The sequence below is a fragment of the Nuphar pumila genome, chromosome 4 (genome assembly GCF_984573655.1).
Source record: "Nuphar pumila chromosome 4, dmNupPumi1.hap1.1, whole genome shotgun sequence".
Lineage (NCBI taxonomy): Eukaryota > Viridiplantae > Streptophyta > Magnoliopsida > Nymphaeales > Nymphaeaceae > Nuphar > Nuphar pumila.
In genome coordinates this window covers 30,481,047-30,491,727 of record NC_143252.1, presented here as the reverse complement: position 1 = coordinate 30,491,727, position 10,681 = coordinate 30,481,047, and the positions used below count along the sequence as shown (strand labels likewise).

Sequence of the window (10,681 nt, the reverse complement as noted above, 5' to 3'; positions counted from 1 at the left end):
TAGACCCGATTTATAAACAAATCTGACAAGACCTGATCCGAACCCAACTCGATCGGTTACACTCCCTTACCATTCATGAATTTTCCTTTTTTTTTAATTGCTCCCACAGAAAGATGGATCGGATCCAATTATGGGCAGACTCCGTTAACCAAATGCGGATCCCATACATAAAATGCGAATGGGACAAGCCAGTCGAAAGAAAGCCCGGACCCAGCACGCTCACAATCCAGTTCTTGCTTCCATCATTCCATGTGGATCTCATGGGTTACATCCGGGTACGGATCGATAGACCAGATCCACCAAAATCCGGACCCTCTTGTACTCCCCCTTTCTCCTTTTTCTGGCACTGCTCGTTCAAAAAGGGACTAGGGTTTCTCATTCCCGCGTTGATCTCCCACGCTCTCATTCCGAATTTTAGGGTTTCGCATGATGAAGAACGCCAAGGGCGCCCTAACGATTGCGGAGAAATGCAAGGTATGGATCCCTTCATCTGCTTACCGTTTGTGTGAAGTTTCTGTTTGTTTTGCCCTAGTCGAACTTTGCTTCCCGCCATTCCGTAGTTGATCATGGTTTGCGTCTCTGAGCGTGCGTGATTCCTCTTTTATTTATTTAGGCCTTCCTAGGATGGGACGTCAGACGCGCTTGCATTATAATTCGGCGGAATTACTGGTCTGTCATAGTACTTTGTATCTGATATGCAATTCTGAGACGATGGTGGACATTTCGCTGCAAAAATTCGGAATATGTGCCTCCAATTTTTTACCGCCTTGGCGGAAATGGAGTGACCTAAATATTGGCCCTCGCTGCGATATCCTAACATCCTGCTTCCCAGTGATTGCACCAATCTGATGCGTTCAGCATGAAACATTTGCTAGGAGTTGATTGTTGGTTCATGCTTTTTGATGAAAAAATGTGATTTTATGAGCTTTAAAATTTATAAAAATTTTGAGCCATTTATTTTTTAAATCCTTATAAAAACCTACTCAAATGCCATAATTGGATGATTCAAAAGCTAATCTCTACTAAGCAAAACATGTAGATCATATCTGCAATGTCAGATTCCAAAAAAGTATCGAAAAATTGAAAATTTGAGGCTGTCCACACCCTCGTGTTTGGAGGAACCAATCTCTCTCTCTCTCTCTCGTGTGTGTGTGTGTGTATATATATATATAGGAGAGAGAGAGAGAGAGAGAGAGAGAGAGAGAGAGAGAGAGAGAGAGAGAGAGAGAGAGAGAGAGAGAGAGAGAGAGAGAGAGAGAGAGAGAGAGAGAGAGAGAGAGAGAGAGAGAGAGAGCAGCCTCAAGCTCCTGGGGCTGACATATTCACACGCGCATCACACTTATTACAACATTATATGATATGTATGGAACTATATAATATATATTATGTAGAAAATAATATTTGTATCTATGGAAGAACCAAGAAGCACCCGGCACAGGCACCTAAAGAACTATAACTGATACAGGTACACAACCCAAGAGAGCAAAGCTTCACTAGCTCATCTCGAGCAAGGCAGTACGGCCTTTTTAGCTGGGGTTGAACAGATGATTATCCGTTCAGCCTGCTTGTATATAGGCCTCTGCTCCTATATATCAGCCAGACATTTTAGTAGATTGTTGACCCACATAATGTATTTTAGCTATGGCTATTGTCCCTCCTTTGCAGAGCAGCTGATTTGAATGCTCGGTTCATATATATATATATATATATATATATATATAGGCACTTTGCAATGCCAGTTTACCTATATTGATTCTGGTGCTGGTACTAGTTGCTTCTTTAATGCTGCAATATGTACACACTAGTATGGATATAATTATATACTCCTACTTTATTTTATTGTTTTATGTTCTTTTCTGAGTGGATATGTTCAGCATGGTGAAACTGGTAGGAATTGATCCTTGGGTCACTTTTTTCGACATAAAAATAAGATTTTTTAGAGTAGAAAATTCAGTAATTGTAGACCACTTATTTGTCAACCCCAGCAAAATCTGATATACACGTCAGAAATACATGATTCAAGGGCCAGTTTCTGCTGAAGCAAACATGTGGATCACATATGGAGGGTCAGGTGTGCAAAAAAAAAAAATACGATTTTGCACTAGGGGTTCCTTACACAAGAGGGTTGTGTGTGTGTGTTCGTGCGCGGGTGTGTATAGGTAAAATATTTGGTACTAATGAAGGTAGTAGGTACCAAATTATTGAGTAAAAATCACCTTCTTTACGTATTTTTATTTTTTTTTGTAGACCGGACCTTATGGATGTGATCTACAATACAATGTTTGTTCAATAAGAAATGGATTTTGAATCATGTTATTGTGACATGTAAGTAGGTTTTCTAAGCAAGGTTTTAAAACCTGTGACTCAGGACTCGACTCGTTCTTTATTGACTCGTGACTCGGCGGGTCAACTCGGTGACTCGGACTGGGTTTTGTTAACTTTTGATTTTAAAAGAAAAACAATTTATAATTTGTCTCAAACCATGTTTTTTCAGTAAACAAGAGATCCTTGGGTTGTGTTAAGGCATGTAATCACTGAAACTGGGAGAGAGATGTGACTCTTTCTTAGGTTGCTTTTGAACTGATAACAATAGGCATCAACTAAATTAGCTTGGTTTTTGCTTGTATTACTTCCTGGGTTTGTCATTTTCTAGTTAAACCATTCATAGAGAGCAGTAGCATTGAAAAATGCATTGGCTGATCTCTGCTAGACTATCTCACATGAATATTCCCAACTTACCAGTTACCCTTGTGTCATGCCCCCTTATACTGTATTCTTAATGAAAAATTGAACAACAATGGCATGCCATGTGTCCTTTATGTTGTCCATGTGACCATATATAAATGTACATCCTTGACAAATGAACAAAGGTCATTAAAAGCAACTAATGCTGTAGCAAAAAACTCTAGGATAGCTTGCTAAATAGCCTTCGGATTTCTTTTTTAGACAAAGGACTATGGAGTAAGTTGAAGAATAACTATGGTGTAAGTTGAAAAATATGAAATTAAGTGGCATGACAAAAATTCTCGAAAGAGATGCAGCATATAAAATCTTGGTTGTTCACTCCCAAATAGAGCTAAAACTCTTTTCCCTATGAACACTAACTCCTAATGTTGTTTCTTATGAATTAGCGAGATTTTTGTATTTTGATGGCTCTGTGCATTGTCAAGCAATCAAGAACTTATGTGAAGCTTTGTTGACATTTGTCTTATTGGTAGAAATTTATGGAAACATTATGAATCCTCTCTTGAGTGACTTCTAGCTACTGGCTACCACAAGGCCAATTACCAGTTTCCAACATATACTTAGTTCCTATATTTTATGCTTCTGATAATACATGATGAATATTATAGTTGATTATGCTATGATAGTGATACCTAGTACCTGTTACGAAGTTAACACACACACACAGGGAAGATCCAAGAGCACACATACCACAAATCCAATGAGCACATCAGTCCACCAAATCAGCCAACACAAGGACCACTAAGGACACACTCACAAGAGACCTTAAGGGTCTGTCTGATTGCTTGTCCAAGATTGGACAGACCCTTAGAACATAACAGACAGAACATATATTCTGTCTGTAACAACCGTACTTCATCCCATGTTTGTTTCAACTAAAAAAAAAATCAAATTTCAAACATCCCAGAACTCGCCCGAGTCAAGCCGAGTCAAGCCCGAGTCTTGGCAAGCCGAGTTTGCCTTGCCGGGTTGACTCGTTGGAGGGCCGAGCCGAGCCGAGCCGAGTCAACGAGTTGACTCAGCGAGTTTTAAAACCATCTAAGGGATTCAAAAATCGACCACCTACAATGTACCAAAGTTTTGCAAATAAAAAAATTGTGCTTTGAAAAATCATGATCCAAGGCCCGATCTTGGTAAACAAACCATGCCAAACACATCTATATGGTCAACAGCCGCTATATATATATATATATATATATATATATATATATATATATATATATATATATATATATATATATATATATATAAAAGTAATGATAGGGTGCTCCCGGAGCTCCTAAGCTTGAATTTTTCAAAAAAATTGAGTTTTTCTGTTGATCAGACCCTATAGATATGTTCTACATTAATTATTTAGTGGAAAACAAGTTTTGGATCATGTGATTATGGCATACATGTAGGTTTTTTAATATATTAAAAAATCAATGGCTTACAATGTACCAAAATTTCATGACTTAAAAAATCTTATTTTTATGTCCAAAAAATATGATCCAAAACATGATTCCTATCAAATAAACTATGTTGAGTACATCTATAATGTCTGATTGAGAAGATGCAACCTACAACCTACAACTGTGATTTCGAAGCACACTAGCATTACTCATAAAACTATGATAGAATGATCAGATGCTGGAGGGTACATATCATCCCTTTAATGCTTTTTTGAGTTAATTGTGAAACACAGTAAGCATATTGAAGAGGTCAAGAGCATAATCCTCTTGGGAGAAAGGATGTTTCTTGTTATTATGAACTATCTAATTTTAAGAAAACATTTTCCACCAAGTCAATCGGCACAAATAGAAACGGGTTAAGTTTTCATATTTTATATATGCTTCAATAGCAGATAGGGGTTTTGTTGGTTGCTTGTGATTGCCTGGTGTGCTTGGGGGTGTCCATCATACCGAGTTGATTTTGTTGATCATGATTTTTTTCTTCAAGTGTTTCAATAGAGAAATAAATAACCCTTCTAAGATTTCCTTTGTCAAATTGGAGTTTAAAGCAGTTATATCTTTAATAACGTCATGCCTATTTCCTCTGAGATGTATATCTGATTTTTAAGTGGCATATTTCATTTGGGAGGGTTTTTATTTTTTGAAAGGCATGCTGGGTTTGGGAAGGTTTTATGTGCCCATACTACTGCATGGATTACTAGATTACCTTATAAGCTGTCTGGTGATTATGTTTTTGTGGGTAACTATGTTAATCTTTCTAGCTTGCAGAATATTTTGTCTGCTAATTATCAAGGTATTCTTAACACAGTTAAAGCAGATGCAAAAGGAAGGTGTGTGCCTTAGATCTTCTTCATATGTTGTTTGAATAAGTTATATTTAATCTTGTCTTTTATTTTGGATGGTATACCTCATAAGTCATAACCACATTGATTACTTCTCTTTGATTTGTTTCTGTAATAAATTCCTTGATAAATTTTTACTTTAAGAAAAGTGATATCAATTTTTTTCACCATTGGCTTTGTTACACCTGATCAGCCTGTTTGAGTGGTCAAGGCACCAGTACTTAAATTAACTCGTCTCCAGAGGTGCTTCTTTTATTAGTTATTACTTATTACTAGTTAAACCAACTCCTCTATTATCAAAGAGGGTACTAGCCTTTCCAGAATATTTAGGTAAGTCAAACTTGACGTATTAACTGAAATTATTGGGTTACCTTAAGAAAAATGTTTCAAATATATAAAGATTGGCCGCTCTCTTTTTCATGTATATTCCATTCTTAAGAAGCATATTAGTACCATTGGCCCTAGTCCAAAAAAATATGACACTATAATTTGAGTGTCATTAACCAGAGTAAACTAATGTGAAGTTTTCAACTACTTTAGTGTCAAAGATGAGAACAGAGGAGGTTTTTTCTTTTCCATTTCTTTTGAACATATTCCTTCAGATAATTTGGCCAACAAATGGAAGCAACACCCTTCCATGCGATTGTAACTGTGGATGTGTGTGCTAGTGTACAAGTAGGGGTGACAATCGGGTTGGGTCGGTGGGTCAACATACCTCAACACGAACACGACCCGTTTATTAAACGGGTTGGATGTGGCAAACACGAACACGACCCATTTATTAAACGAGTAACCCGACCCAACACAGTTAACCCGTTTAATAAATGGGTTGGGTCAACACGACCCGATTACACGGGTTGCAGGTTGCGGGTTGACCCATTTATTAAACGGGTTGTGGGTTGAGTCACCAATAACTGACGTCCTCTCTCTCATCTGTTTCTTTTAAAAGAAGGTTGTCGGCATCAGGCGACCTCAATAAATATTAAAAAAAATAATAATAAAAAATACAGTGGGTCACTAAAACCAGGCGACCCCTGTTCTTAAAAAGAAATAAGAAAAAAAAAGGAAGAGGCAGAAGAAGAAGAACACGGACCCCGAATGGGGGCGTGCGTCAGACACCATAAGGCAACAAAAAGAAAAACAGAAGGCAAAAAAAAAAAACAGAAAAAAAGTTTTTTTCTTTCTCGGATTAACAAAGAAATTTTTCTTAGGGGGTGGCCTATAACCGACCACCTCCCTTCTGGGAATTTATTTGCGAAAGATTGTCGGCATTCAGCAACTCTGAAAATAACAAAACAAAAAAATGGGGGGGGGGATTACCTGTATTTTTTCCGTCGCCATTATTTCTGCATTTCCGGCGACCCAATCGGCAAGCCGCATGGGCTAGTTGCTTAAAAACCCTCATCGCCCGAAGATCTGAGGTCCTTTTCTTCTTTCGATCTTCCACCACTGCAACAATGAGTGAAGTCGCTCTGACGACCTCTAGCAGCTCTGACACCCCATTCGGTAACAGGACACCATCGTCGACTTTCCTTTTTTGATGAATGAACTGACACCGATCGGCGGTTTCTCACCGACTGAAAAAAAAGCACAAAAGAAGATTCATTGAGAAGCTTCTGATTTTTTTTTTCAGAAAAGCGTGCTCCTTTTGTATGCTTTTAGCCTTTTACATGTGAAAATATGATAGTGCCCCCTCATCTTTTTCAAAAATTCTGATCATATCCCTATCAGAGTATTAGGGTTATAAACTTTTATATATATATATATATATATATATATATATATATATATATATATATATATATATAAACGGGTTGTGGGTTGACGGATTCGTGTAAACGGGTTGACCCGCCCGCCTAACCCGTTTATTAAACGGGTCAGTCGGGTTGGCATACCCCTTACACGAACCTGACCCGTTTAATAAACGGGTTAGGCGGGTCGACCCGTTTACGACACAAACCCATTTAAGCCAAACCCGAACCTGGCTAAGAAGCGGGTTGGCGGGTCGTGTCAGATTTTGCCACCCCTATGTACAAGTATATAATTCCACGTGGACATATATTGTGTTACAAGGTTGTATATTTTGACCATACCATCCCACACATCTTTAGTCACTAAACTTGCACTCATGATGCATATTTGTTCTACTGATTTTGACCTTGTTGGTCTCAGTCCTTTGTTCTTAGCTGTTCATGTGCCATATCATGTGCAACTGCATACATTAATGTATTAGACTATTAGTTACATAAATAATATGTCTGACCTTTTGGTGTAATCTTACTTTAGGAACACAGACAGCTTTTACTAGCTGGTAAATAAACTCTGTCCTTCCTCTTCAGCAATCATTAACTGGTTTAGACGCCCACACGGAGGGTTGTTTTATCCTTTAATTATGTCATAAGAACTATTTCTCATAAACCAGTACACTTGTGACCTCTTCTAATATTGTTGTGACTTGCAAAATGTTGCATTAAGATATATTTTTCTGAAAATTTGTTATAATTTTTATGCAGCAAATCATCCTTGATGCCTTTCATTGTTCTTTTGTATAGCTGATTTGAAGTAACTAGTGAATAAGAAATTAACCTAAAAACATGTGTGCCAGCTTGGGTTATGTGCATCTAGTCGAAAAAGCTGAGCATGGATTACACACGCACACAAATTTTTTCTCTTTGTCAGTTATCAATGTATCATCTCCTCTTGTATTTTGATTCACAATTTTACAATCCTAGATTATGAATTAATGGAATATTTGCTTGCTTTGCTTTATGGTAGCAAAGAGAATCTTCATAGCTCAAGGGTTAAATACCTATTTAGAAGAGGGAGGCCATACATTTGGATACCAGAGGGAGACTTACACAATGTGGTAAGGTTCTTCGCAATCTTCTGTTTATCTTGCTGTTTTATTATTAAAATGCTCTTCTGGAATTACTGTAACTGGGAGAGTGGAAGGGCACTAGAAAGACTTTGAAGGCTGCCGTTTTATACTGGAAACTTGCACTTGTCGTGGGACTTCTAAAAAATGAAATAGAAGTACTTGTCATATGATTTCTGTGGCCTGCTATTATCTTTATCTAGTCTCAGTGCTGTTTAGGACCTGCTGCTATCATATTTTCTTGAATTTGTGAGTCTATAATTCAAAGCATAAAATATCTACATGAGCAAACTTGAGCCTAAGCTAATCTCTAATATGAATAATTTCTCTACAAATTCAGCCTATCACATGCCTCCATCACCATTGTTTGTTAGTAGCTTGAGGAAATTAATGGCGGGAATTGTGAATGAATTTATAAATCTCTCTTAGATACACTCTATCACATATTGCAATTATTGTGGTATTGTGTTCATCAACTTCACAAATGATGCTTTGAGATTTTTGCTTGTAGAACACCATTGTGGATGAACGTGGGTCTCTTGCTGTTGCTAGTATGATTCCAGGGCCACTCTTGAGCCTACTCAGATCTATGGGAAAGGTAATGTCATAGAATAGCCTTTTGTTGTATTATGTTTATAGCAGTTCCTTTTTAATCTTCTTGCAATGTCCTTGAGTAATTTGTACACTGCCTTACAGTCAAGCCGCATGACCTCAATCCACTAAAAGCATTCACTTAATATTTTGCATAATTTTCCTCCTTTTCCATCATTCCCACATACATTTTAGGGCCACCCATAGCACCCTCATTAAGTCACTTTTTACCTTCAGCTGCTGGTCAACACCTTGATACACCCAAGGAACTAACTTCCCTAGGAATAAAATCTGCCTCTTTACACTCGACACGCAAAACACTCTTTAATTAGGTGTACTGCCAGATCCTAATCTATGCTGTCAAAAGCACTACTTGGCACCTAGGTGGTAGAGCCATAAAGGGACTAGTTGGGTCCTAGTTGGGACTATTCAGCCTAGTGGGGAGCAAAAGAACAAAACATTAAGAAAAGTAGAAAATTAATGATTGTGACTTTGAATGAAGTGTGTTACTCAATATAACATATCACAAAATTTGTACAATTGCATAACAGTGAAGTAGGAACAAAACAATTATGTAAACAAGCATATATATATATATATATATATATATATATATATATATGTCAGTCATAGATATAGGTGATATTTTGAAAATATAGTCATGATATCACTATAAATTCATAAAATGATATTAAAGGCAAAATATCATGATATTTTGAAAATGTCAGATATATATATATATATATATATTGTTAAAATGTAAAATGTAACATATATAATATATATAATAACAATATAATATATTATTATATATATATTATTTCTTTTTTCCTTTCTTTTTATTTTTATTTATTGTCTAGTTCAATTTGAACTAGACATTGTATTCTAGTCAAGTCCCAACTAGGACTTGACTATGATATAGCTCTCCTTTATCTCTCTCCCACTTGTATAAATAGGGGTGTTCCTCCTCCACATTGCATCAATGCTTCTTAAGCATTTCTTGTGAATAAATAAAGATTTATTTATTTTAGTGTGTTTTTCCATTTTTACCCTTTTATGGGTTATGCTTGAAGTGTCTCCAATAGACACTCTTTTGAAGATCTCTCGTGCTTTTGTGAAAGTCCACCATTTCATTACATATGTATCATGATATTATCACTATAATATCATGATAACATCATATTATTATCAATTACTTTTACTTTTTTACTTGTTTTCTATATCTTAAGTACATTGTGAGTGTATTTTTGGTTGTGATTTCATTACATGATATTAGAGCCATAGGCTCTTGTGATCCTATTGTACTTGTTCAAGGCTCGTGGTTGCGATAAGAGAAGGAAGAAGACTTCTTCAAGTATTGGTTAAAGCTTTCTCCACCAAAGACGGCCAAGAAGGAACCCGTGATGGTGATCTCATTCAAGCTCAACAATTTGAACTATCTTATGTGGGCTACTGCCGTAGAGAATCATCTCAAAGGAAAGAAGGTTTGGGGTTATGTGAGTGACACTACTTGTGAGCCACATCTCATATTCACAAAGAAAGATGGCGATCAGATTAAAGCATTTGAATGAACGAGAGATGACCCTTAAAGAATATCATGTCAAGATGGAGGATTGGGAAGTTGAAAATGCCCAAATTCTGTCTTGGTTCCTAAATAGCATGAAACTTAAGATTGTTGTAAATATTGACAAATTTAAAAAGGCGTGCGATGCTTGGGTTTTTCTTAAAGGTATGTTTGTGCAAAGAGACTTAGTACGACAGTACTTGCTCCAAATAAGATTCAGATTACGAGACAAGGAGACGAGTGTGGGAGATTACTATGAAACTCTTTCCCCTTTATGGGATGAGTTTGTGCTACTTAAACCTAAGTGGTATGGTTCAACCATTGAAATGAGGCAAAAGCAATTGGAGAAAGAACACATTTTCACCTTTTTCTTCGGGCAAAGACCTGAATTTGAACAAGTTAGGTCCTCAATATTATATAGGACCATTGCTACCAAGCGAAAACTCGGGTTTGTATATCCAAAGGGGGAGATGAAGTTCTTGTCGTATCAAAGCCCGACAACAATATTAGAAGATTCCTCACTTTGGAAGAAACAACAATGGAGGAAGAAGAATTAAGTGTCATTTTTGTAATGAATCGAGGCATATTAAACCAGAATCTCCTAAACTCAAGA

General features: G+C 36.8%; 1 protein-coding gene across 1 annotated transcript in view; it reads left to right on the top strand.

Moving 5' to 3' along the window:
- The first annotated feature begins 374 nt into the window (after positions 1-374).
- LOC149839806 (uncharacterized) overlaps positions 375-10,681 on the top strand; it is a 64,014-nt gene continuing 53,707 nt past the window's right edge. Inside the window, exons 1-4 of the mRNA XM_090002831.1 lie at positions 375-474; positions 4,965-5,026; positions 7,814-7,904; positions 8,425-8,511. Of these exons, the coding sequence (XP_089858957.1) occupies positions 427-474; positions 4,965-5,026; positions 7,814-7,904; positions 8,425-8,511 (288 nt within the window). The 5' untranslated portion in view covers positions 375-426. The remainder of the gene's footprint in view (positions 475-4,964; positions 5,027-7,813; positions 7,905-8,424; positions 8,512-10,681) is intronic.